This window comes from Neomonachus schauinslandi, chromosome 5, assembly GCF_002201575.2.
Source record: "Neomonachus schauinslandi chromosome 5, ASM220157v2, whole genome shotgun sequence".
Classification (NCBI taxonomy): Eukaryota; Metazoa; Chordata; class Mammalia; order Carnivora; family Phocidae; genus Neomonachus; species Neomonachus schauinslandi.
In genome coordinates this window covers 59,281,102-59,308,562 of record NC_058407.1, presented here as the reverse complement: position 1 = coordinate 59,308,562, position 27,461 = coordinate 59,281,102, and the positions used below count along the sequence as shown (strand labels likewise).

At 53.3% G+C, this 27,461-nt stretch overlaps 1 protein-coding gene across 1 annotated transcript; it reads left to right on the top strand.

The window, feature by feature from the left end:
* The first annotated feature begins 242 nt into the window (after window positions 1-242).
* Window positions 243-25,509, top strand: PDE1B (phosphodiesterase 1B). Its single transcript, XM_021686797.1, has 15 exons — window positions 243-352; window positions 16,462-16,575; window positions 17,464-17,646; window positions 17,851-17,917; window positions 18,263-18,379; window positions 20,599-20,739; window positions 21,140-21,240; window positions 21,349-21,474; window positions 21,604-21,705; window positions 22,783-22,903; window positions 23,197-23,278; window positions 23,602-23,710; window positions 24,170-24,300; window positions 24,839-24,958; window positions 25,485-25,509. The coding sequence occupies exons 1-14, from the start codon at window positions 243-245 to the stop codon at window positions 24,940-24,942; spliced, it is 1,608 nt and encodes a 535-aa protein (XP_021542472.1). The 3' UTR covers window positions 24,943-24,958; window positions 25,485-25,509.
* The last annotated feature ends 1,952 nt before the right edge of the window (window positions 25,510-27,461 follow it).

The following is a 27,461-nucleotide window of genomic DNA, read 5'->3' as shown; positions in this document are numbered from 1 at the left end:
CGGCGGCGGCGGCGCGGAGAGCTCGGACTGGGAGCCAGAGCTCGGCTGGACAGCGCGAGAGCAGGAGCCGCAGGAACTGCAGCTCTGCCAGCTTGGGCCGAGCCCGGAGACCCCGGCCTGGCTGGTCCGCGCCAGCTGCAGGTGCGAAGGGGCTGGGGTGGGCCGGGAGGGGCTCCCGGCTCCGGGCTGAGGCTGAGCCGCGGTGCCGTCTCCTCCCTCCGTTCCACAGACAGAGGCTGAGCATGGAGCTGTCCCCCCGCAGCCCTCCCGAGATGCTGGAGTCGGATTGCCCGTCACCGCTGGAGCTGAAGTCAGCCCCCAGCAAGAAGATGTGGATTAAGCTTCGGTCTCTGTGAGTCCCCGGCCGGGAGTGGGGGGAAGGGATCTCAGGGAGTCTCGGGGGGGGGGGGGAGTGGGAGCCGGGCTCGTGGATTCTCTCCCGCACTCATGTTGGCAGGTGCGAGGAAATAAGCTGCCCTGACACGCAGGGCCAGGCCACATGTGCAAGGCATGTGCGGAGCAAGCCGGCTGGTTGGAGCGGGTTTAGGAGTTGCAAAGCTAAGGATGTGCCTGTGTCTGTGGACCCCCCCGGGTGACACACGCAGCGCGGAGAGGCGGCCCATTATGTGCGGTGTGGCAGGGCTGCAGACGGGCAGCATTCAGGAGGTGCCAGGCTGACTCACACGTATCCGTGTGCAGGGTTGTGCAGATGTGAGACACACATCACATGTGTGTGCATGAGTGTCCGTGGGACACACAGGTGTATGTAGAGTGATTGCACACAGCTGCAGATCTAGTGCATGGGGATACTTGTGCCAACCTGTGGGTCATATGTATCTCTGTCGGGATTGGTGGTTTCTGCCTCCTGCATCTTTCAGGGGGTAGGAATGGGGGGCGCCCCATACCTGAGCTGCTCATCACTCTTGGGGCCGGGAAACCCACTGTGCACAGTAATGTTGGGGGTCCTGGCTGGGATCTGGAAGAGTTGGGGTGGAGCCCCTCCCTGGGAGCTGGGGTGGTGAAGAAAGATTGATTGACAGGGGCAAGGCAACTGTCAAAACCTTTTTGTTGCTGTAGGATCTCCCAAGGATCTCCAAGTACATTGAGGCATCTTTTCTTGTTGTAGGAGGAGGGTATGGGGGAGGGGGGCGGCGGTGCTGGATAAATAGGGAAACGAGGGACTCAGGTGTCCCATACTCCAGTCCCAGGGGAGGGAAGCAACTTTTCTTTCTGTTCCTCAGAGAAGGAGAGGAGTGGGTCAAAGACAAACCATGCAGCACATTTTTCTCCCAGTCAGCTGCCATCCGGTAACCTCTGCAGTCTGTTGACTCTTAATCAGAGAATGAGGGAAGGTGCCCCTCTCCCTGATATGACTCCCAGTGGTCCCAGGAAAAGAGGCTGTAGATGTTCAGTGAGGCAATGCAGGAACCATAGCCCCAAAACCCAGTTCCTCCCCATTATCTTCAATAGTGAGCGCTGAAGCTTTCCATTTCTGGGTTCTGGTGGAGGGAGAGATGGTGGTAGGAGATGCATAGATGCTAATGATTGTTTTGTTTTTAAAATACTTCACCTGTGGTAGTAAGATGATGCCTTGATATGGGGTGGGTGGGTCTGATTTATACTCTAGCTGCTTAGCGAGGCCTTAGGGAGAACTGAGGCCCAGTGGGCAACCAGGCTTGGCATCCAAATGTGCTTCTCAGTTCCTGTCCTTTGCTGCCTCTAGCCATTGCAATTTGCCGGGCTCTCTGAAGCGCAGCCTTGGAATGAGTTCTGGGATGAAGAAATGGAAAACCGGATTGAATTGATTTTTGTTGGGAGGAGCACTGAGTGATTCTTGATAGAAAACGATGCTCTGTTAATGGTAACTAAGCTGAGGGGTGGTGGCAGGTAAGGAAGTGGTGGAAAGGCAAAGAAGGGGGCCAGGGTTTATAAATGAGAGAATTCAAGGTGTCCCAGGATGGCTTCTCCCCATCATATACCTTCCTTCCTCCATTCCAGGTACCTGTTTCACTGTCTCCCATACCTTTCTAACCAAAAGTCTTTCCTGGAAGCAAATTGCTATTTCTTCCTTTAGTATGAGAAGTGCTCAGTGGTGAGAGAAGAGGACCCCCAGAGGAGGCATTGAAACCCAGGGAAAGAAGGGAGTAGAGGCAGCTGACCCTACATAGTGCATTAGCTGAGATGTCCTTACAGGAGATCAGGGTGGACAAGGATCACTAATCTTATTGATTAAATTATTCCAGTCTTCACTTACTTCAGCAGTCTGGTCCTTAAGAGTGCTAGCTGCATGTAATAACTTAACCAGAAAAGGCCCATTTCCATATTATTAATCACCAGGAATAGATTCTCAACCTCACTTTCTCAAAGCAGAGAAAGATGTTGATATAAAGGTAGATCCGCAGTGGATGACTTACTGGATTTGGCCCTGTTGAATATTGGGGAGGCTCTAGTATGGGAATAGGGGGATGGGCACGATTATCTCATGGCTTTGTACTGAATAAAAATGAAGACATATATATAAAGGCCTTGATTCCCCCACACAACATATTCTATCCCCCCCGCCCCCCAACTATCCTTTTAATTTCTAATCTAGGACATCTAGATTGTCTTCAGGGAGCCGGGGTCTGGTGTTTTTGCCTCCAGTTAAAAAGCCCATACTAATATAATTTTGCAGGGCAATTTCTTCTTGGGAAGGGCATCCAGGAATCCTGTTTCCCACAGTAGGACTCTGCCAAAGATTAATTCAGAATCTGGAGCATATAAGCTGAAGAGTCTCTGGCTATGGGATTTCACCTCTACCTAGCAGGAAAATTTTCCTAACTAAGCAGACTCAGAAGTGGAGGCATGAGAGAGGCTGGAATAGGGAATCTGGAGATGATGGGTTGAGCAGAATGAGCATTTCTGACCCTAAGATGAAAGATTTGACTGGATTGTCTACCCTTCTCTGAGACCAGAGGGCCTTGAGGAGTGTAGGGGAGGCTCAGGAGCAAGGGGTGTTCTGTGTCTTTTGTGAGTCAAGAAAATCTGTGAACGGAGATTCGTTTGCCATCCTTAGCTCATTCATTCATTCAACAACTATTAACTGAGTGCCTCCTGAGGGTCAGGTGATGTGCTGGAGGCTGGGGTATGGTGGTGGACAAAGTAGACACAGTCCCTGCTCCTCTGGATTTGATAATCTGGTTCAAATCCATCAAGTGGAGTAGAGAGTGGGTAAGGCATCCTGTTCCTCATTTCGCTACACCCATCCAAGTGGTAAAACTGTACCACTTTGGTTTCTGCCTAATCTTTTCCTTTGGTGGGGGGGCCTACACACCCAAGAAAAGCATAGGTACGAATTCTTTCTCTTTCTCCCAGGATAGTACAAACATCACTTTCTTCCCTCTGCCCCAGTTTCTCCTGGAACTTTACAGACAGAACCTCCCTTTTCCTTTGGGATAGTATAAACACAATCCCTTTCTCTTCTCCTTTCTTCACACGGGACTCAGGACTCCCAGGGTCTAGGCTCTATGTCCTAAGCTGCGGTTCAAGGTCATTACAGCTGAGCTGGAAGAAGGACCCCGCTGGGCGTTCTTTTTGCTCAAATTTCTTTCATCGGAGTCTAGTGTGGTACCTGGAAGTTAATAGGCACTCAAGAAATGCTGTTAAATAAAGGAATGAACAAATGAATTAATGAGTATCCGCGTATATGTCACGGAGCCCAGTTCTGTCTCTGATTCTGTGGTGTGTGTGCTCCTGTACATGGGCGGGGGCGGGGGGGGGTAGCAGGAAATGGAGGTGGAAGAAAAGGAGGTGGTGTTGTTTTTTGAGAGGGAGATGTTTAAAAGGTGCGGGATTTGAAGACCTCAGGACAGAGCCCAGAACTGAAGGAGTTACAGAGAGGATATGGAAACGTTATTTGGACGTGTGAATGAGACGTATCCGGATGAAATCGTGAATGCCTGACATGTATACATATGTGTCTGGGTAAAGGTTGGCGTGCGGGTGGGGGACAGCTCGTGGAGTCAGAGCTCTGTGATGATGTCTCTTTGTTTTCAGGTTTATAAATGGCATGTGTGATAATAAATATGTTGGGAAGGTTTGCACTTACCCGAATACCTGAGATTGCTCTGTGTATGAATGAGATGATGTATGTGAGTGAGTGTGTGTGTGTGTGTGTCTAGGTAATGGGATAATATGTGATCTTGTCTATGTGTTTGTGACACACCAACGTTTTTTTTATAATCCTGGGGAGATCAAATGGGCAGGAGGAAGAAGCTGAGGGACTGGACTGGGTGCCTCACTGGCTGATTTATCCTACCTTTTGTCCTCATTTTGTATATGCCCCACGGAGTGATCTTCTGCTCTCACTGGTTTTGAAAGCTGTGCAGCTGTTCCCCCTTTTCCTGCATATGTTTGTGGAGCTGGTGAAGATGGCAAGATAAACTGTGGTTCCCTGGATCTCTGGAGAAAAGGAGCACCATTTCTCTCAGGCCTTGCTTGGCAAGGATGACTTTTTGTGCCTCCCTCCACGGAGCAGCCCTTCCTCTTTCATTTCCAACCGTGGCAAAGGGAATGTCTCCTCCCTGGGTTTTATATCCGCCCTCTCCCATCATTCCCTTCCGTCTTTACATTTCTTTCATCAGCTGTGCCTTGAATGGGGCATCTCTGGATGATAGAGGGTAAAAAAGGGAGCTGCAGAGAGAGGGGACATCAATTTAGACCAAAGGAAGAATTTCACAGGCCTCTGGTCAGAAGAGGTGGCTGGAGGGGATGAGAGTGGCAGGGTGGTGAGAGGGGAAGAGCGGAAGGGATGGTGGGAGACTCGAGTTTGAGGTCACGTTCTCATGCTGCCAATTACCAGCTGCGTGATCTTGACAGTCATGTAGTCTCCCTGAATCTCAGTTCCTCATTGGATATCATGCATCTGAAAGTGGTTTTGAAATGATACAGTCTGGAGTTCTTTCAGCATTGGAGAGCTTGCTGTGTGAAGAGGTGGGGGGAATGGGAATGAATGGGGGACCATTGGCTTGGATGGGGAGAACAATAAAGATTCAAGAGGCAGGAATGTGAATTACTTAATAGGTTTAAGTCCTGGCGTCTGGGACGTGATTCAGAATAGTCTTGTTGATGAATGGTTGCCTGGAGGGGGTGAGACAGGTGTCTGAGCTTAGAGACTAGCAGGCTGAGTGGGGCTGTCTTACAAAGGATGTGGGCCACTGAGGTCAAAAGAAAAGAGAAGGACTTACTCCTATCATCTCTTTTCCCAGTGGATAGAGCAATTGTAGTTCTAAGACGCTGGTGGGTGTGGCGAGCCCCAGGGACTGCCGTTGGTGAGTTCTGTGAGCATTGGAGAAACTCTCCTCTGGCGTTTATCCTACATTTCTGGGCCTTGGGGGTGATGTGATCAGGTATGCCACATCTTATTTTAGAGAATCTCTAACTTCCCTTAGAACCCAAATATCACTTTGCTTGCCCAGAAGCCCCAGGAGGCCAGTTAGAAAGACCGAGAGAGGAAATTCTACAGTGGAAGGTTGCGTTTGTTACTTTTGCCAGGAAGAGGGTGAGGTAGGTTGGGGATGCACTGGTCCTGGAAGGCCAGGTGAGAGACCCAGGAGGAGAGGGGCCTGGACTTGTCCGGACCCCTTTCCACCTGCCCGCTGTCTAGGGAGCTCTTGAAGGCAAAGAAATGAGTGGTTGTTCCCTATCTTCCCCTCTTTTTTTGGCCACCCTCATCTGACTGGGGTGGAGGAGCAGGGAACCTTGAAACACATCTTTCCCTCTCTTTGGAGTCTTTAAAGAAGTCATCGAGGGTTTGTTTCCAACTTCTCTGCTCCCTCTGCTTTCCTCTTCTTTGATTCCTCTCACATCCTTTCCCTCTGTCCCTTTCCTCCTTTGTTCCCATCTCTCTCTGCTGGGCTGCATTTTGCTCTTCTCTCTTGTCCCACTTCCTCTCCCTATTCCTTTCCACTGGGCTTCTCTGGCCTTCAATGCCCCTACCCCTTTCTCACCTTGTCCGGGAGCCAGGAAATCCCTGGGGCCTCCCTCCTCCGTCCCCTGGTGTTGGGGGGGGGTTGGTGGTGCAGGGTGAGTCGGCTGCAGGCACCCTTCCGGACAGCCTGAGGAGTCCAGCCTCAACTGCTGTATTCTGCAAGGCCTTTCTTTTGCCTTCTCAGTGACCTCATCCTCCCAGCTCCCCTGGGGAGGAAGCCAGGTAATTGCCTTTGGCTCTCAGGGGGCTGATTTTCTCAGGTACGGAAATTGAGTGGCTATTTTCCAACTCTCTTCAGGACAACAGCAGAGAAAAAGGGACAAAACCAGGGCAGCAAGTGGGGTGCAGGTGAGGCCCCCCCCCCCCCCCCCCACCCTGGAACTTGTTAGATAATGAGATTGTGCCCTAAGGGAGGAAGACTTAATGGTCCTCGGGAATTGGGAGAGCATCCTGGGGCTATTGAGTGAGGCAAAGTTGGGAACTGAGGGGGAAGGAGGGCTCCTGAGAAGGGAAAAGGAGGAAAGCGAGTTGCCCATTCAGTGCGGGGAGGTCCCTAATGCCCTTGCCCCTCCCCCCCCCATCCTGCAGCTGCTCCTCTCCCCTCAGCTCCTGCTGCATCCATGTGGGTCGGGGGAAGCAAACATCAGGTTAGGATTCTACTTCAGCCTCCCAGACCTGGCAGGAGTCCACTGAGGGAGCTGTGATGGGGTTGTGGTAGAGAAGCAGGCTTGGTGGGGAAAGGGCAGGGGAGACCCAGGGAGAGACCTGGGGGTGTGGGGCTGGGAGAAGAGCTAGAAGCGGGGTGCTTCAGGTGGTGCTGTTGGATACCACCAGGTTCCTGGGTCAGTGGATTCCGCAGCTGCAAAGAGAAGTCAGATTTGCAAATAATTACTGTGGCTGCAGTGGCATGATTAGGCTGCCAGCTGGTGTTGGCACCATTTAGTTTTGGGAAGGGAGCGTGGCTTCCAGGGGGCTTTGTGATTTTTTGGCAGGCAAGACCTGGGGGCTAGAGAAGCTTCTTCCCTTGCTATTCCTTGGCTTCCCCGCTCCCCTGTTTGTCAGCTCTTGCATATCTAATGTGGCACCGTTCTTGATGCCCACCATGTTTGGAAACTTCTTGGGGCCTGGGCTGAATGAGCACACATGCCAACAGTGTTGCCAAGCTCCCTAAACCCCCGACTGTATCTCTACTAGGCAGTGGCTTTAGAAATTCCAGTCTTAACGAAATACCATAAATCAGATCGCACCAGATTCACCCGAAAGACTTCTTTGTCCTGCTTGTTCTCCTTTCTGTTCTTTTTGAAATGCCAAGAAAATTTGCTGTTGTCTTGTTTGCAGCAGGTGGAATAAAGATAGGTATGTGGGAGAACTTCCTGGAAAGTTCCTGGAGGTTAGAATGTGACCTTCCTGTGATAAAGAAGAAAGCCACCCTCCTCCTTTTAGCATCAGGTTCGGGATGAGTTGGGGAAGCAGTGAGCTAGTCAGAAAGGATGAACTTGAACCAGGGAATTGAGACCCAGGCATCCTATTTCCCTAGTGCCTCCAACCCAGGCACTGAATCTGAGAACCATAAAATGTAACAGAGGAGGAGAGTGATGCCCAGAGGTAGTTGGTAAGGTTTGGGGGCAGGGCTGGGACCAGACCCCAGTCCCGCGCTGGTCCACACTCATCACACCTGCAGTCAGTCCCTTGCCAAGCTTCCAACTCCCTTTCTCATCCCAGGCCGCCTTTGACATCTGCTAGGCCCCCTGGACACAGGGCATCTGCTGGAACATCTGCTGGGATGTGGTTTGCAGGGCTGGTGGGGTAGTCCATGTGGAGGTGGTTAATGAGCAGAATTAAACAGTGCGGGGGTGGGGGGAGAAGAGAGGTGGGCAAGCGAACCAGAGAATTCTTCTGGCTTGGGTCCTGGGAGCCTCCTCTCTCCTTAGCTTTCCTTGGACTTTCTTGCCCACCCCTCCCAGTTCCTCCTTCTCTTCAGGGCTGAAGTTCGAGGCTGAGGGAGAGGTGACTCAGTTGCATGCTGGGCTAGGAACCGGGATATCTGGGGTCTTTTTAGTCTGGGCTAAGGCTCAAGCTGTTTAGGTTACCCTCTGCCTCATCCGATGTGAGCTGTGCTGGGCGGTTGCTAGGAACACCTGTTAGAAACAGCTTCTGGACAGGAGGCAGAGGGGGGCTGCTTTCAGACACAGCATGGGTGGGAGCCAAGTCCTCCACCCCTGCTGCTGTGCTTCCCAGACCTTCTTCAGCCTTCAGCATCGTTCAAATCTCTCTTCTCTCCCTCCCTACCCCCGAGTACCTCCTGCCCCCTCCCCTCCCGCTGCTCTCTTGGTTTCTGTTCTTCCCACACTACCCCCATCCTCCACCACCCTCCCTCCACCCAGCTCCTCGGTCCAGTGCCTAGAGATCTCTTACAACTGCTGCCATGTCAACCCGAGGCCTGCCGCCTCCCAGGATGGCACCCCAGCTCTGCCGCCAGGGGGGCTATTTTTATCTCCAGAGCCACCCCCGCCACCGAGCCCAGCCAGCTGCCAGAACCAAGGCTGCTTGTGTAGCAATGGGAAGCTAGGGGAGTGAGGGGGGCGCAGGGCTTGGGTAAGGTGGAGAGCTGGTTGTTCTTGGTTTCTGGAGCTCCACGCTGTGCACATTGCCCAGTTTCTTCTTCCACGGCCTCATGGCCCCTGTGGAATAAGGAGCCGGGGTGAAGCCCTGGACATCTGGAGTGGCGGCGGCAGGGTGGCTAGGGCTTTTCCGCACCAGAGGGCCTGGGTCCAAGGGTGGGCATAGGAGACTTTGTTCATGGAGGACTCTTAACAAACATTTGCTGAGCAAACTAAATAAAGGGTTGGGCGAAGGAATAATCTGTTGCATTCATGCATCACTTTATAGTCCCCAAGGTGCTCCCATGTGATCTCATTTGATCCTTGTGTGAATTCTGTGAAGCACATATTGCTTACCCATTTTATAGACAAGGAAATGACCTCAGAGTGTCCTGCCCAAGGTCACATATAGTGATAAAGTCTAGGCAAAAGTCTCCTGATTTTAATTCATGTCCTCTTTCCATTGGATTTAGGTGACTTCTTTGGTTCTTTCAATTTCTGAGATTTTGGAGCCTTGAGATCAGCTGGCTAATCCCTTCCCCAACACCCCACACCTCCACCCCCCACTCCCACCTACTCCACCGTCCCCACCCCCTCTCTTCTCTGACCAGAGGCAGGGTTTTCTATCCTTTGTTCATCCCCTATCCCAACTCCTATTCTTCAGGGCAGGTGGGGAATGCTGGGAATGGGCCCGGGAGGGAGGATTATGGTTGTGCTCCTTGCTATTTTTAAAGATTTTATTTATTTATTTGACAGAGAGAGACACAGCGAGAGAGGGAACACAAGCAGGGGGAGTGGGAGAGGAAGAAGCAGGCTCCCCGCAGAGCAGGGAGCCCGATGTGGTATTCGATCCCAGGACCGTGGGATCATGACCTGAGCTGAAGGCAGTCGCTTAACCAACTGAGCCACCCAGGCGCCCTCCTTGCTATTTTTAAACTAAATTTAAAGACTAAAGGAAAATCCATGCTGGACTCTGCTGGGGTCATCATAGCTATGCCCTGCCTCCCACCCAGGGAAGTCTCCCTAGCTTGGATAGAGATGTGGTGTGTGTGTATATGCATGGGTGAGGGGATATGTGTGAAATTGTTTTCCCCAGGAAGGGCTGGTGGTTGGCCAATATCCTTTCTTAATAGGAACAGTTAATAATAATAATAGACTGGGATGAGCATGTATGGAATGCATGCTGGGACAATGCAGCAGGTATGTATGTGTGGTGAGGTGGTAAGCAGTCATTTGTCCAACCAGCTTTTGGTTCTATTGGGCAAGAGGGCAGAGGGATGGACAAAATATCCTCTCCAAAGCTTTTCTAGTCTAAGAAATCTCCACCTTTTGGTAGGAGGGTTGAGATAAGTGCCTGCTTGAGGTGGCAGGGCCTGGAGTGAGGGCCTGGAGTCAGGGGAGGGAGGGGAGCTGCCCTGGCTTGGTGTTTGTTGGTGTTTCAGGCTGTATGCAGCCGGCTACTACCTTCCTCCACTCCTACCCTATCCTTGTCCCTCCAAGCAGGCATGGCCACAAAACAGGCAATGATTTGTCCCTCATCCCCTGGGTGTCAGTTCTGGGTCTCAGATTGGGGCTGTAATGCTTCTTCTCTAAAAACACCAACCAGCATATGTGTGTGTGTGTGTGTGTGTGTGTGTGTGTGTGTGTGTTGGGAGCACAGAGAGAATGAGATGGACACAGAGAGGGAGGGTTTCCTTTCTTCCAAAAACTGCAGCAGCCCGGCTTCATGGCTACCAGGACTAGAAAACAACTTGTAGATGTTTAACTTCATTCCTCTCCTTGCTGTTAAGCCCACTTCCACTTGTCCCAGCACTCAGTGAAGTTGAGAAACAGCAGGTTCCCAAACTTCATTTGTTTATAATCCTTCAAGGCTTTGGCACAGTGACAAGCTTTTTTAAATTTCTCTCTGCTTTTGGGGGATAGAGGTGGAGAGGAAGACTTCCCGTCATAAAATCCTGGGGCTTGGTCTGTTTCTTCTCTTTTCCCTCTCTCCTGTCAAACTCATCCCCACGAGTCCCCTTTCCTCATTTCCACATTATCCCCAGCCCTAGACCCTAGATTAAGGAGAATGCAGTGGCGCGGAACTCTCCACGGGATGCGTTCGCCTTCACCCCGGGCTCTCCTCCTCAGCCCCGCCCAGCCCCTCAGATGACCAATCGCGGCCCCAATGCGCTTGTATCGGTGACGTCATTTCACAGCCAATCCGGAGGCGGGCAGGGGCTGTACGCGCACGTCCACCCCGCGCCGCAGAGGCCAGCATCTGTCCCCCAACCTGAGCGAGGGCAAAGCCTGGAGGCGGAAGAGGGGCTCCTAGTCCCCAGGCCCGCCCTAGGCCGTTCCATCAATTCTCCTCTTCCTCTGGGCTGGATTGGCCTCTCCCCAGTTAATACTCAGTTATCCCCCAGTGCTCGTTTTCCAGATGAGAAACGGGGGCTGGGAGTGGGAAAGTAACTTGTCCAACCTCTTGGTTTCTCTGAGCGAGTCCTCCCGACTTTCATTCACTGCTTGGGCAGGGCTTTCCCTCTCCGTTGAGCCAGTCTCTGAGTGAGGATCCTCTGAACCCCAGCTTCAGTGAGCCCCTCCCCTGTGGTTTCTGGTTCTTTTTCTGTCTGGCTTCTGTCCTTTCAGGTGGGCTAAAGCTCATTTTGAAAAATGGGCCCGGAAGATGACTGTGGGAGGAAGCTGAATCTGCCCAGCCCCTCTTGCAGGGCCCCTTCCCCTCCCAGGGCCGACCCCCTCTCCACATCAGATTCAGGGTGCACCCTTGTCCCTGCACCTTTAAGTCTTCTGCTAACCCCTTCTCCCCAAAGAGGAGCCCCACCTCCTCAGAGCAAGGGGCTGGACTGTGCTATTTCTGTCCTTTCTGGGATTCTTCTGAGAACAGATTCTTGTTTTCCGTCTGATTCAGATGTGAAACTTTTCCCGTGGCCTCTCACCCAGTTGCTGTGTGCTGCCTCTCTGTCTCATCACTCCCTTCTTCCTCCAGCCAGGCCCCTCCTGTGTCCCTCCCCAGAGTTCTCTTTGGTCAGTAGCTCAGTTCTGCTGAGACCTGGAGGAGGAAGTTGGGCCCAAGAGGGAGCCATTCCCCCAGGGGGCCCTGGGGACCCCTGGGGCGGCATTTTGTTCCTCTGAAGTAGGACACTTTGATTCCCATGGCAAACCCTGTTCCTGTGCAGAGGAGCCACCTTCAGGGCCCCATCCTGAGGTAGGCACCAGGGCGAGGAGGGGAGGGGGGAGGAGGAGGACAGGTGGCTGTGGGTCCACACTAGTAGCTTGGTGGAGGGGAGGGATCAAGACTGGACAGTCCCTGTATGTTGTGTCCACTTCTCCACCTCCTCCCCCGCCCCCCCCCACGTCTGTCTTGCCCTTCCCCTTATTCTCCTCCCATTCCCATCTCCCTTTCCTTTGTATTGCTTCCTCTTGCCTATGGCAGATGACTTAGCCCTGATTAGCCCCCTTTCTCTCCTTCCTCACCCCAGCATCCTTAGGACCTCACATTCCTCTGAAATCTCCTCATCTGATCTTAAAACCCCAAATGGAAATTGGATTCTTCTCCCTATTCCGAGCCCTTTGGCTTGAGGCTGCCCTGTCCTAAGCCCCTTACTTACAGTGATCTTTTAGGAGTGTGGGTGCTGGAAGTAGTACAGGGGGCTTTGGAAACTGCCAGATCATCAGCCATGATGGCCCAAAGAAATGAACTGGTGGGAAACTGAACTCTTCTGGGGTGTTGGGATTATTACTACCCTGAGCCTTCTCTTTCAGCGGGCTGCCTAGAGCTGGGAGAGACTGGTGCTTTCCAGGGGTCAGGTCTGAGGATTTTCCTGGGGTGCAGCGGCCAAGGGTAAAGGAGAAAGAAGTGGGTGTAGTGAAACAGGGCTAGGGGTGCAGGTGGAAGGATTGTTGCAGAAGCTTCCAGTTTTCCTTAGGCCTGGATGGGGACCTGTCCATGGGCAGGGGAAGTAGGACTTCTTGCAGAAGAATGCTGAGGGGAGGACTGTGGGTGGGTCTGGGGAGATCCTAACTCTGAAGGACTTTAGAACCAGAGAGGCCACCGCCGGGCCGGAGGGGCTGTGGGGGAGTTAGAGGACTTCAGGAGGGTGACGTTCAGCACCTGGAACCTTCCAGCTGCCTGAGTCCAGGTCCCCTTCTTGGACTCCCCACTTGTCAAATTTATTCTTTAATCTTTCCCTCCCTCCCCACTCCTTCTGGTGTCTGGATCATGTTCGCTTCAGATCTCAAAAGCAGCTATAAAAGAGCAGGGGCTAGAAGTGGAGGCAGGAGGAATTTGGAGGGAAGGTTGTGTGAAAGGCCAGCCACAGCCTCCTTCTTCTCTGCAGGCTCTCCATTAGAGTTTCAGAAACCCTGCCTCAGAGATCTCCATTGTGAGCTCTGGCAGATAGCCCCCCACCTGATTAATCTGCCCCTACTCCCATTTATTTATTTAGATTTTGTTTATTTGAGAGAGCATGTGAGAGAGAGAGAAAGAGAGAGAGAGCACGAGCAGGGGGAGGGGCAGAGGGATAAGCAGGTTCCCCGCTGAGCCAGGGAGCCCGACTGGATCCCAGAACCTTGGGATCATGACCTGAGCTGAAGTCAGATGCTTAACCAACTGAGCCACCCAGGTGCCCCTCCCTTTTATTTCATGGACATTCGCTGAGCACATACTGTGTGCTCTGAGTACAGCAGCAGGATAAACAAGTCATTGTCAGTCCCATCAAGATGCTCACCGTCTACTATGAGCTGACAGACACCAGCATTTCCTGGGGGAGACAACAGACTGAGGAGCTGTGATGCAATGAGCTCCAGCCTCCCTCCAAGCCAGTTACGTGAGTGAGCCCCATTTGCCCAATACCTTTGGTGTGCGGGGCACAGTTAGGCCCCAGCAGTGTGAGTTGTAGGCTTGCCCACCTGACTGAGATGGACAAGTTGTGTGACCCTGGGCCAATCACTTAACCTCCCCCCTCAGGTGGTTGTGTGGCCCAAATGAGGTTTGTCATTATGAAGGAGAGATCAGGGCCATTTTCATTATCTCATTTTCTGTGTTAGGGGGCTTCCCAGTCATGAGCCTCCATGCAAACTAGACTCACTCTTCTCTACCTGGACTTGGGATGGAGAAGGCAGGCGCTTGTTGGTTTGAAGGCCACGAGGTGTGAGTTGGGTGGGGCCAGCGTGATGCTGGTCAGTTCATTCCAATTCACATCACGTTTATAGAACCCCACTCTGTACGTCAGGCCTTTTGCATACATTATTTCATTTATAAAAGAAATTATAAAATAAATAATAATTCTTATTAACAGCCCTTCACAGGTGGTTTATCATCATCTTCACTGTTTTACAGAGGAAGGAACAGAGGCTCTAAAAGAAAGGTGCTCAAAGTTCCATGAGCATGAGAATATCCTGGGTGTTTGTTAAACGTGTTTGCAGATCCTTGGATCATACCCTCAGAAATTCTGGTTCAGTAGGTGTGCACCCAGGCCTAGAACCTCAATTTTTCACAAGTATCCCAGGTAATTCTGATGCCAGTGGTCTACAAGTCACCTTTGGAGAGATACTGATTGAGGGTTAGTGACTTGCCCAAGGGCTCAGGGCCAGGAAGTGATATCTTTGAATCCAGGATTCCTGCCTCCTAGAACTGTGGCCGGAGCCTTGGTTTCTGCATTGGAAATAGGGGTGGCCATTTCTTCCCAACTCCCTCCCTCTCTCTAGGCCCATTGTGAGGATGATCTGAGATAAATCGCTTTTTAAAATGTAGAGCTGGGGGCACCTGGGTGGCTCAGTCGTTAAGCGGCTGCCTTCGGCTCAGGTCATGATCCCAGGGTCCTGGGATCGAGCCCCGTGTCGGCCTCCCTGCTCTGCGGGAAGCCTGCTTCTCCCTCTCCCACTCCCCCTGCTTGTGTTCCCTCTCTCGCTGTGTCTGTCTCTGTCAAATAAATAAAATCTAAAAAAAAAAAAAAAAAAAAAAAAAAAAGTAGAGCTGGCAGCGTTGTTAATGATTATGCGAATACATGCAAATGAGCATCCGTGGGCTTGGCTGTTCACTTTGGGAGCCTGTGCTGGGATGTGTGTTTCAAGATGTGGGTCGGGAGAGAGCGCAGAAGAACTTTGGTGAGTTTAGCTTTGGGTTTTCTTAAGGGCTGACCAATGTGGAAGATGAGGAGGGCTGGGGTAGGAGTCTGGGAGAGAGATGGGACCAGAGGCTTTTCTTTCTTCTTGGGTTGCGTGACCCCTAGATCCGAGGCTCCCTGGCCACGGGGACCGACCCGGAGAGGGAAGCCCTGGTTTGTGCCTGGGCCCCAAAGGTGGAGCAAACCTCTTTATTCTAAGACCTCTGGGTCAGCACTCTGGGAGATGCTGGTGTAGTCCCCCTTCCCAGCTCATTGGCTGGAAAGCCTATTATGTTGTTTAGCCTCTAGCCCACATCCCTAATGAAGCCGTAGCTGGGGCAGAGCTTTACTGAAGCCGGCTTCTTTCTTGTTGAACAACCACCGTTTGCACATGCAGCCGGTGCAGCAGGAAGGCCAGAAGTGAGGTTTGAAGATCACCCATTGAGGAGGCTGCAGTGTCCCCCGCAACTGCTTTCCTCCCGTTTCCCCCCTTGCCCTTCCGCCCCGTTTGCATTCAGACTGTTCCGGCAGGACTGCTGGCCCCTGAGGGGAGAGTTGGCCCACAATGCTTCCGGGGGCTGACTCTTTCCGGCACCCCATTCCAAAGCTGCTGAGACCCCAGGATTCTGGAGCTGCTTCTGTTCAGGAGTACCATTGTTCTCCCTCCCCGGCAGGCATCCCTGGGAATTGATGCTAATTTCAGCCTCTGGTCCCTGACTCATTCTTTTTTCCTCCCTGACTCATAGGGTGACCTTGGGTTACTGAAGCCCCTCTCAGTGGGGAATTGTCCCGTCCAGCACTTCACCCTGACCTGGGGGTTAGGTGGGGCAGGGCAGGGCTGGGGGAAAGAGTGAGAGGGGAATGTTTAATTGCTTTCTTTAGAATCACCAAAGTCAAGAGAGTTTTGTGTGCTTTGTGGCTGCCTGGGCTGGACTCGCCAGACTTCTAAGAAGTCTCCCACTTCATCACTGACCCCCAGCGTTCATGAGTGCAAAAGATGAGGGACTGTCCCCTCAGGCAGGGCATCGAGTAAGTGAGACCCCTGGCCCCACCCCCCCCCACCGCTTTGTCTCTGGGGGAAGCTGCTGCGGGGCAGAGGTAGGGGGTGGGTACAGACACACATTGCCAGAGGTTCTCTCGGGCACAGTGTCGGGGAGGCAGGGGTTAATCCTGCTCTGTCCTGGTTGATGGATTCTGGAATCATAATCCATTAGCTCTGCCTGAATGGAGTGAGGCCAGGCGAGAGCATTCACATTGCTCTTTGTTTTGTGTTTTCGCCATCCCTGCCAGGGACAGAGAGGCTGTGGACATGTACCCCCCCCCCCTTCCCTGCCATGACCAACAGATGTAATGGAAGCATCTTTTGATTGCTGTTGATGCCACAGCTCACTCTGCTGGGGGAAATTGGCAGTCTCAGCTCTTGGTTATTCAGGCTATGAAACAGATCATTCCCAGAACATCAACCCGGGGGCTTGTACCTGCCTCATTCTGCTGGGCCTGGGCAGTCTGAACAAGAGTTTTCAGGAAACACTGACTGAAGAGAGGTGTGGGGAGGTCAGAGGTAGGTGAGGATGGTGGAGTGAAAAAAGCCTGGGATTAAACTTTGGGGGTAGATAAACTTAATACAGGCGGTGGCAAGAGTCTGGGATGAAACACACTAGCTGCGATTCTTCTCCCTGTCGGAGAGAGTACCGATTTGTGGAAGATTGAGGCACCTTATCAGAGGGGGTCCTGCTCTCCTGACGAGGTGGCAGCCCCGAAGCAAGCCATCTGTGCCCACCCCCCACAGGTTGCGCTACATGGTGAAGCAGCTCGAGAACGGGGAGGTAAACATTGAAGAGCTGAAGAAAAACCTGGAATACACAGCTTCTCTGCTGGAGGCTGTCTACATAGACGAGACACGGTGAGAGACCCGTGCATGCAGGAAGACACCGGGCAGCCACAGTGATCAGGGGCGGGAGTGAGACGGAAGGCTGGAGATAGAGACCTGCGACAGGGCCAGAGCAGGGAGGAAGAGCTGTAGGTGGAAATATCACAGAGATAAAGGGGCGGAGGAACAGATAGGGGTTTGCAGAGATAGAGACAAACACAGGCATCAAGGAGAGAAGACTGTTTCAGAGCTGGAAGGGACCAGAAACCTCATGTCGTCCTAACCCTCTCACCAGTGGGGAATCCCTTGAGACCTGTCCGGCTCAGCATGGGAGCCGCTGGTCACGTGTGACCATTGAGCCCGAGTATGAGCTGAGACATGGATGTGCATGCGACATGCATGCTGGATTTCAAAGACAGAAAAAGGAATGTAAAATATCTCTATATTTTGTATTGACTTCACATTGAAATGATACTATTTTGGGTGTATCTGGTTAAAGAAAACTTCTCATTAAAATGAATTTCACCCGTTTCTTTTTACTTTTTTAATGTGGCTACTGGCCAATTTAAAATTACTTCTACGTGGCTAGCATTTTATTTCCGTTGGACAGTGCTGCTGGTCTCAGCTTCCCTGACATGTGGTATCTATTCCATTTTCTGCTTGAGCGTCTCCAGAGTTGGGACGCTCACTACCTCACATAGTGGCCTGTTTCATTAGTGGAGGCCTCAGAGAGACAGAAAAAAAAAAACAACACAAAAACACCACCACCAAAAATGTAGTGAGAGAAAGGAAGGGGAGGGTCAGAGAAGGGAGACACCTGGCATGAGTGTTCCTGAGCTGTGGGGTGTGGCTGGGCTCAGCGTCCCTAGGTTGTGGAAGCACCTGCTGTCTTTCTTCTGTGACTCCCTTCTGGGGCCTCAGGCAAATCTTGGACACGGAGGACGAGCTGCAGGAGCTGCGGTCAGATGCCGTGCCTTCGGAGGTACGAGACTGGCTGGCCTCCACCTTCACCCAGCAGGCCCGGGCCAAAGGCCGTCGCGCAGAGGAGAAGCCCAAGTTCCGGAGCATCGTGCACGCGGTGCAGGCTGGGATCTTTGTGGAACGGTGAGGCTTGCCCCTGCTCAGCCTCCCTCTGCCTCTAGTTTTGTCCCCGTTTCCCGGACACCCTGGGCTTCTGGGACCCCACCAGACCCCCAGTGGTGTGCCCCCCCCACCCCCCCGCCCAGAGCTCATCCCCACAGCCCCACCTGATCAGACCCCACTTCCCAGACCTTCATAGGTGGGCTTCTTTTCGTTGTTTGCCCTTAGGATGTTCCGGAGAACGTATACCTCTGTGGGCCCCACCTATTCCACTGTGGTCCTCAACTGTCTCAAGGTGAGCCCTGGGTTTTCGGCAGAGAGGAGAAGATTGGGGGAAGGAATGGTGTTTGGGACTTTCAGACTCTGTGTGGGGTGATTTTTGCCTTCCCTTTTAACTGTCGTCCCCATGTTCCTCAAAACAACACTTTGCCCACTCCAGAGGCAAACTCCTGTCTTTTTGTCTCCCCTGCACTGAGAGATACCTGGGAAGAAAAAGGCCCATGTCACCATGTCTTTGTTTTCCTGCTTCCCAGGTCTCTGTAAACATTGGGAAGTCCTCCTTGAAGTCTAACTACAACACTTGCTGCGCTGGGAAGCTCCCCTTGGGAGTCTCCCTGTCTAGTCTGTTGTTTCTCCACAGAACCTGGACCTCTGGTGCTTTGATGTCTTTTCCTTGAACCGGGCAGCAGATGACCACGCCCTGAGGACCATTGTTTTTGAGTTACTGACTCGGCATAACCTCATCAGCCGCTTTAAGGTTGGGCATTATCCTTCCCCTGTTCCTGGGCAGGGCTCTCCACTCCTATCACTCCTGTTCTAAAAGATTGCCAACAAGCACTTGCCAACAAGCACAGACTCCCTCACTCAGTCTCACTGTCAGGGAAGTTTCCCTGTGCCCACCTGCCCAGCCTTTCTGTCACTTGCTCCATCCCGAGCTTCTGACTTCATTTATTGCTTTCCAGAAGATTCTAGGTCTGCAACCATCCAGCCTAGGATTCTATTCTGTCCTGCTTTGCTTCTTTCCTGTAACTTGTCCTTTCCAGGCTGGCTCGAAGTTCACCTCCCTGTTTCAGCTGTCCTGCCTCTTGCCTGTGGACACGCGAGGCCTAGAGTCCAGATGCTGTCAGCCTGTGCCCTTGGGACTAGAATCTCTCGATTTGTTTCCTGGAGAGGGGGGTGTAGGAGCAGGGAGGAAGGGATAAAATTGGTCACTCCTTCCCTTCCCTCTCAGCTCAGAGTCTCTGTCGGAGGAGTTTTATAGAAAGGATCAGCTCTTGGCAAGGCTGGGTAGGGCTGTATGAGGGGAGGGAGGGTGTGTGAACTCCGTTTGCTCTTCAGCTTGGCTGGCCATGAAGAATATGGAATTAAAGTCTCTCCAGATTCTGGGCCAGGAGGGAGTGTCTTTTGGGAATAGGGGCTGGAAAAAAACAACTTCCATGTGGAAAAACCACACTTGGAAGTGGAGGGTGAAGGGGTTGAAGAGCCACAATGGGACTGTTTGGTCAGCACTTAGGTGGGGGTGGACATAGATGTTAGAGCAGAGGAAAACATGTATGTTCCGAGTGGGCCATGGGAGAGGTCAAAGGGGTCCACTTGGCCCTTTTTCAGAGGGCTTTGGAAGATCACCCAGCCATCCTCAGCCCCTACTTTACCATAATAGACTATTGGTACATGTGAGCCTTTCCCCAACAAAACTCCTCATTTTACACCAACTCCCGAGAAGGTTTCCAGAACTTTCCTGAGATGCTCAGTTGAGATTTTTCCTCAGTGCCTTCCTGAGGCCTCTCCTTCTGCAGCTTCATTTTCTTCCTTCCAGTCCTGCCCTCTCCAGGACAGAGAACAGCAGGGTTCTCCTTTTCCTAAGACTTTTTCCAGCTCATGTTCCTCCAAACTGATTCTCAGACATTCTCCAGACACCAGCTTCTCCTAAACTCTGCTTCCTTACCTGGAAGGACTGGTTTCGGAGGACCCCAAGAATAACTGCATCAGGTTGGGCTTGGCCCGCCCCCAGTTCGCCTTGCTCCAAGGCAGTTAGAGAGAGGGGGGCACTTATTGCTTTAGTCTTTACTTATGGCAGAGATTCCAGTTGGAGCCGCCCTTCTCAAGCTCCACATTCCCTTCTTGGGCACCCAGCTCCTCCCCTGCGTCCCTTCCCTTCCCTCCAGGGACACCATGGCAACGCAGAAGCAAGGGCAGTTGTCATGGAAACGGTCCTCTAAAATTCCCTGAATTTGGGGCACAGCCCTCCGGGGTGGGGGTGGGAGATGTTAGGGTCTGACTGACTAGTGGCACATCTTCTGTGTCTCATCACTATTGCTCATCTCTACAGAAGCTTCCCCAAGTCCTGAACCTCGCTCTCCTCACAGACACCAGCCCTGCCCTCTGGGAGCCTGAGCCTTTGAAGGAGGCAGACAGACTGCAAGGGCATATACAGAGACAACTGACAGTTGTGGTGCTTGTGTGTGTGTACGTGTGTGTGTGTGTGTCGTGGTGGGCACAGAGAAAGCCTTCTTAGAGGGGGTGACCCATGTCTGCCTGCAAGGGTCCTCTCTAGGTCATCTTACTCTTTCCTCTGCTTCTGAACCCCTTGAGATTGGACTGGGGATGAGATGGGGTGGTTGGAAGATAGGAGGGAAGTTTTCTTTTCTTAAAGAGCTCCAGGGAAATAATAATAATTACAGCTACTCTGTAGAGAGCACTGACTAAGTGCCTTGTACTTATCTCATTACATTCAAGGAGGTGGTATTATCTTCATTCTGCCTTTAAGTATCAGAGGCACGTGACTTACCCAGGGTCACACAGCCAGCAGGGGGCGGAGCCAGGATGTGAGCCCAGGTCCACCTGACAGCAGAGCCCGTGCTTTTCTCCCTGCGCCATGCTGCCTTCTAAAGAAAGATGGCGTTGCTGATCTGTCCTCGGCTGCCTGCCATTCCTGCAGATCCTCCCTGCAGCTCGATTTTCTCCCTCCCACTGCAGATTCCCACTGTGTTTTTGATGACTTTCCTGGATGCACTGGAGACAGGCTATGGGAAGTACAAGAACCCTTACCACAACCAGATCCACGCAGCTGATGTTACCCAGACAGTCCATTGCTTCTTGCTCCGCACAGGGATGGTGGTAGGTGCTGGGAGATCATTCTTCTGTGATTTAGGGTCTTATGGCTGCAGAACTGGGAAGTCTAGATTATACTCCCATTTCCCTTTGTCTCTTTTGGTTCCTCTCCATTGGTATCCCAGAGTCTTTACAGAGTCAAATTTTACTCACTCCAGAGAATTCCTGGGTGGACCATAACGTCATGGGCAGCACTGGGAATGTGTGCTGGGATACAGCAGGAATGTTTCTGGTTGGGATACGGGGTGTATTTCACCATTCTGGGAGCTGAGAAACCTGGCCATCTTAGCCCAGGAGCTGGCCTTGAAGAACGGAAGGGCTGGGCTGAGGGGTGTAGCCTGGGGTGGAGGTCTTTGGGCAGTGATGGGCAGGGTGAGCCCCCTGTCATCCTGTCTCTCTCTCCCAGCATTGCCTGTCGGAGATCGAGGTCTTAGCCATCATCTTCGCTGCAGCCATCCACGACTATGAGCACACAGGCACTACGAACAGCTTCCACATCCAGACCAAGTGAGGAGTGCCAATGTGGCCGGGGCAGGAGGGGCCCAGCGGGAGTGGGGGAGGTTGCCAGAGTCCCCACTTACAGGGGGCTGGACGCAATGACCCTTGGCTTTGCAGGTCGGAATGTGCCATCTTGTACAATGATCGCTCAGTGCTGGAAAATCACCACATCAGCTCTGTCTTCCGAATAATGCAGGATGATGAGATGAACATTTTCATCAACCTCACCAAGGATGAGTTTGTGTGAGCTGAAGGCGGGAGTGGGCATCCCGAAGAGACCCCCCTTCACCCTGACCCTCTCTTCCCACTCCCTGGACCTGCGGCCCATCGGTGCTGTGAGGGCTGATCGCTTTTCTGGTTCTGTCCATCCAGAGAGCTACGGGCCCTGGTCATCGAGATGGTATTGGCCACGGACATGTCCTGCCATTTCCAGCAAGTGAAGTGCATGAAGACAGCCTTGCAGCAGCTGGAGAGGTGGCACCTGGTGGGGTGTGGCCAGGGCGAGGCCAGAGTGAGGGCTGTGTGAATCGGGGGCACATGCATGGGTAGCTGGTGTGCCCGGATGTAGAAACTCTCCTGGCTCCAGGTGTCTGAGTCCATCTCCACGGAGGGGTGTGTGTGTGTGTGTGTGTGTGTGTGTGTGTGTGTGTGTGTGAGACGTGTGCACATGGGCCTGGGTTTGCATCTGGCCCGGGCTGCGGGTCTGCTGGAGGGCACACCGGGCCGGGAGTCTGAAACGGGTGTTCTCACTGCTGCCGCAGGACAGCCCGACCCTGGAATGTTGGGAAAATCATGCAACCTTTCTGGACTCGTTTCCTTGTCTGTGCCGTGTGGGAATGAGAGGCCTCCCTGCCACAGCTTGCCACCGGGTCCTACGCGAATAGGGCTAGTGAGAGAGTCATGTGAGGTTAAAGAAAAAAAACACAGAACAAATGCCACGATTACATTGACTGTCGCTTAAAAGTAGGTGGGAGGATATGAATGTGTGTGAGAGAGAAGAGACTGTGTGCAGGGGTCCTGAAGGTGTGTGTTCATGTACAGTGTCTCTGTGGGGGACAGTGTGCAATGTGGCCTTGTTGGGGAATAATGATAATACTTATAATAATAATGATGATGATGATGATGATGATTATAGATAACATCTCCTCAGCACTTACTGTGTGCCAGACACTCTACTAAATACTTGAATGTTGTGTGTCATTTAATTTTCAGAACAACCCCATGTGGCAGATTCTGTTAGTATTTCCTGTTAGGGTTGAGGAAAGTGGGATATGGAAATTTTAAGTAACTTGCTGTGTGTCACACAGCTAGTGTGTGATAGGTCCAGAGGGGATTTGAACCCGTGGCCTCTGATTCTAAGAGCTTGGGCTGCTTCCACACTTACGGGCGCGTGTGTGCGCCCCCATGTGCGTGTGCGCGTGCGCGTTGCCTCAGGGGCTGGCGGAAGTTCCCTGCAAGGCGCTGAGGGCTTGTGATGGGAAGTTAGGAATGGTCCAGGTTTCCTTCTCCTGAAGGATCAGTCTCCCTTCCCTTTCCACCCGCTCTGACCAGGATTGACAAGTCCAAGGCCCTGTCTCTACTGCTCCATGCTGCCGACATCAGCCACCCAACCAAGCACTGGTCGGTTCACAGCCGCTGGACCAAGGCCCTCATGGAGGAGTTCTTCCGCCAGGTAACCCACCCCTGCCCTCCTTCCCCTTTGTTCTCCAGGTGCCCACTCCGCTTCCAGATCTTCATTCAGCTCCCTGCGGCTTCTGCCCTGATCCTGAAGCCCTGGGATCAGAGGTCATTTTCCTAAAAGCTTAACTGTGGTTGCATTCCATTTGCATACCATGACCATTTCCAGGTCAAGGGCACCGAAATTCCTCTTCTCCCACAACAACCCCGGACTGCCCCCAGCTGCACTCCGGCCCCCGGTAGTCTGAGACACCCCCTCCAGCTTTCCCGCCCTCTCTTCCCCTTCAGGGCGACAAGGAGGCAGAGCTGGGCCTGCCCTTTTCTCCCCTGTGTGATCGGACTTCCACTCTGGTGGCACAGTCGCAGATCGGTGAGTGGCCTTTCCTGTTGGGCGGAGAGTCCTGGGAAGGGGCCAGGATGCTTTCTGGGCCGGGGCCAGGGCTCTCTGAGTCTCCATCCCTCAAAACCAGTCTGCCTGTGGAGTGAGCCTATGCTGGGGCATGGGGTCCTGGGTGGAAGGCCTGGGGGTGCAAAGGTGGGGTCACAAAGACATCGTTGCAAAGGCTGTCCCCACCGGGAACTTTTCAGCCTGGGTCACCCTGTCTTACCTGCAGCTGGGGGTTCCAACCATGCAGGGCCCTCTGCCCAGCCCTCCGGGTGGGACCTCTCCATCGCGTTCCCCCTTCACCGCAGGGTTCATTGACTTCATCGTGGAGCCCACCTTCTCTGTGCTGACTGATGTGGCCGAGAAGAGTGTCCAGCCCCTGGTGGATGAGGACTCCAAGTCTAAGAACCAGCCCAGGTGAGGGTGGCTGGGGTAGCCAGGTCCCCTGGTTCTGGGGGAGGGAAGAGGGACTCACAGAGAGCACTGATCACTCTCTTGGGGTGGTGGAGAAGCAGGCTACCCAAAACTCGGGAGTCTCTGCTGCATGTCACACACAGGGGTGGAAGGATGGGACCAGAAGGGTGTGACCTGCCCCTGTGGTCCCCTCCACCCATTTTTCATTAGCTCTATCTTTATTGCCTTTCTGCTAATCTCGTTTTTATTTTCCTTCTAAGTAGGAGGGAAGGTGTGGAAAGGAAGGGGTGAAATTGAGGGAAAAGGGGCACGGACTTGGGGGTACCCAGCAGAGGGAAAGGGGAAGGATAAGTCTCCCTAAGCCTCCTCCTGGTCTTCCATCCCCATGCCACTCTGAGGGCTGTGAAGGCAGTTCTGGAGTGGGCTGGGTCTCACCTCTGGAGTTGGGGGGGGCTGCTTTAGTTTCCAGTGGCGCCAGCCTTCTCTGGATGTGGAAGTGGGAGACCCCAACCCTGATGTGGTCAGCTTCCGCTCTACCTGGACCAAATACATTCAGGAGAACAAGCAGAAATGGAAGGAACGGGCAGCAAGTGGTGGGTGCCGTTGGACCCAGGGGGGTAGGGGTGGGAGATGAGGGGATGGGGAGGGTGGCTGATGGAGCAGTAGCAGGTCCATTTTCCTTAAACCCCTGGAGCAACCCTTTGTTTGACTCTCAAGAGTTGAGAATGGAACTGATCAGACTAAAGTAAGATCACAGGAAAGACTGTCTAGCTGATTGGCCCGGACTGTTCTAGAACAGGGACAGGAGAGGAGATAGGAACAGCCATATTCCACAGCCCAAGGGACCCCATGCATATTGTGGTTTGTAAATGGTGCCCCAGTAGATTTGGGTAACTTGGTGGCCTTGGCTGGGAAATCTCTTCCATTATGAGTGAGTTGAGGGTTGTGAATTTTAGCAAGGCTGGGGAGGAAGGCTGGAGAGGCTCTCCCTAAGTTGGCATGGGTTGAATGTAGCTCATCTTGAAGGCAGGAGGATGCATGAGAATGCTTTACCTTTCTCTGCATGTTCCTGGTGTACTGGGGAAAAATATTTCTTGGTTTGGTCCCAACTTCCTAAATGCCCCTTTGCAGGCGTCACCAACCAGATGTCCATTGACGAACTGTCCCCTTGTGAGGAAGAGGCCCTGCCCTCCCCTGCCGAAGATGAACACAACCAGAATGGGAATCTGGACTAGCCTGGGGCTGGCCCAGGTGAGCCTGTGTGGTGGAGGGGGAAGGATCTTGAGATTCTGTAGGGAGTAGAAAGAGCTGGGTGTCCGACGTGGCAACTTTGAAGGGTCATCGCTGGGGTTCAGTGGATATGAGGTTCTCCCTCCCTCTTCCAAGGGAGGAAAATGGAGGAAATGAACATATAATTGGGCCAGGGCATGAGTGGGAAGCAGGGAAATTTTTCCACCCCTCCCGTCCAGTCCCAGCAGGAAGGAAGGAGGTGGCGCCTCAGAACAGGGAGGGCCTGAGCAAGGCCATAGCCAGCCTCTCTAGCACCTTTGTGAGGCCCGGGGAGCAGGGCCCGGCTAGGACGCAGGACTCTGTGAGGTCAGTTGCGCATGACTTCGATAGCAGCCCCCCCGCCCCCCTTGGCTGGGCACCCTCTGCAGGCATTTTTTGCACAACTGTATGTGGGACCAAGTGGGCGGTCTGGCGGGACTTGAAGAAGGTAAGTCAGGCTGGAGATAAGGCAAAGATCGGAGCACTGAGACCTCTCTCTCTTTCCCAGGTCCTCAATGAGTCCAAAGTGTTTGATGTCATCAGCACCATCCATCGGGACCGGCTCCCCCATCTGCTCCAAGGGAGCATGGAGGTTGAGGAACAGACAACCCACCCGAAGGCCAAATGCCAGAGATTGTGGGGTTGGGGGAAGGGCCCCTCCCCACCCGACACCCATTGGGGCGCACTTTAATCTCCCAGCAGGAAGTCTGGGGAACTTCAGGCTCCCAGTGGTCACTGTGCCCATCCCCCTGCCTCTGGACTCCCCCCACCCTTCCCCCTGCCCCCATCCCGAGGCCAGATGGCTGGCTGGGAGTGGGGAGCTTCTTGGAGGCCTCCCAGGGCCCAGGGGGGAGGGTCAGAGATGCCAGCCCCTGGGCCCTCCCCCATCCTTTTTGCCTCCAAGTTTCTAAGCAATACATTTTGGGGGGTTCCCTCAGCTCCCCCCAGATCTTAGCTGGCAGGTCTGGGTCCCCCTTTTCTTCCCCTGGGAGGGGCTGGAATAGGATAGAAAGCTGGGGGTTTTCAGAGCCCTGAGTGTGGAGAGGGGAGTGGGCTTCTTCAGGGCATGGGACCTTTCTAGGGCCTGGGAATGCGGGGGGTGTTCTCTTTACCCCAGACCTACACTGCTTCAGCGCCATCCCCAGCCTCCCCGCCCCACCCCATTCTTCCTTCCCTCCTATTCTGAAATGTCGACTAGGGGAAGAGAGGAGGCCTTTCCTGGGGTCCGCAAGAATTTGGGATTGGTCTAGGCCCCTGGGGTTTGTCACCTACCCTGGCTGTCCTAAGCCCTTTGCCTCCTTCCTCTCCCCCGGGGCTGGGAGGCTCCCATCCGACCAATGTCTGTAAAGTGCTTTGAGGTCTCCCCAGCAAAGCACCTTCAGGATGCATCTTATGAGCACAGGCAGGAGAGACCAGCGGGGTTGGGGCCAAGGGTGCACGTGAGGGTGAGGTATAATCCAGTAATCCTGCATTGCTATCAGAGGGTTCCTCCCCTCCTCCCCCTTCCAGCGCCTGTGCACCTGCAGGCACCAAGAGGCCCCTCCCCTGGGACAAGTGGGGAGTGGCGGGTGGAGGCAGATGGCAGGGACTCAGGGCTGCAGCAGTTGTGTTCCTGAAGAGAGCCCGCCAGGCCCTGTGCCCCTTCTCCTCAGGCTCCTTGAGCAGCCTTGTCCCAGCAAAGGCCCAAGTCCAGGCGACTGCCCTCCTCCTATCCTGTAAATACCAACCATGCATTTATACAGTGGGCCCCGTTCGTGTGAAGTCCATATCCATGGTCTCTTAGACCTGCCACCTTGACACTTGTCCCTCCTACCCCACCCCAAGTGGGGCAGAGACGCATGTGACTCACCCCTGCCCTTGGTCTCCCAGAACCCTGCTATAGCCAGAGATCAATAAAGAAGGGAGACCAGGCCTGGCTGTGTTTCGTGTTCGCTGGATGGAAGTCCACCGAGCATCTTCACATACACCGTCTCTTTCAAGCTCGAAAAAATCCTGGTGTGGTGTTCTCCCTACTATGTATGTGGGTGGGGAGGCTGGGCCCAGAGAGGGGAGGTCTTGACTGAGGGCACACAGTAGGGATGGCAGGAGTGGGACTCCTGAGGCTCTTTCTCTCTACCAAAGTGCTTCTTCAATAAGGAAGGGCGAGTCTTGCCTTCCCTCCTCCCCTCCCCACTCCACCACCTGGAAAAATCAAAAGCAGCGGGCAGGAGAGGCCTGGCTGGCCATGGAAGCTTCTTCACCTGTGCTGGGTTTTTGTCTTTTGCCCTGGCCCCTCCGAGTCTCAGACCAGGGAGAGAGCTGATCTTTCTGGCTCCCAGCCAGGGTATCTTTGTTAATAGCCACTGTGTTCTCAACCTATCTTTGCTACTGGGTTGGAATAGGGGCGGTGGTCTCATAGCTGGAGGAGGGACCATATCCTGAAGCCTGGGACTCACTGAGGCTCAGAGGACAAGGAGGCATCCACACAGCATCCCCTCTTCCCCTT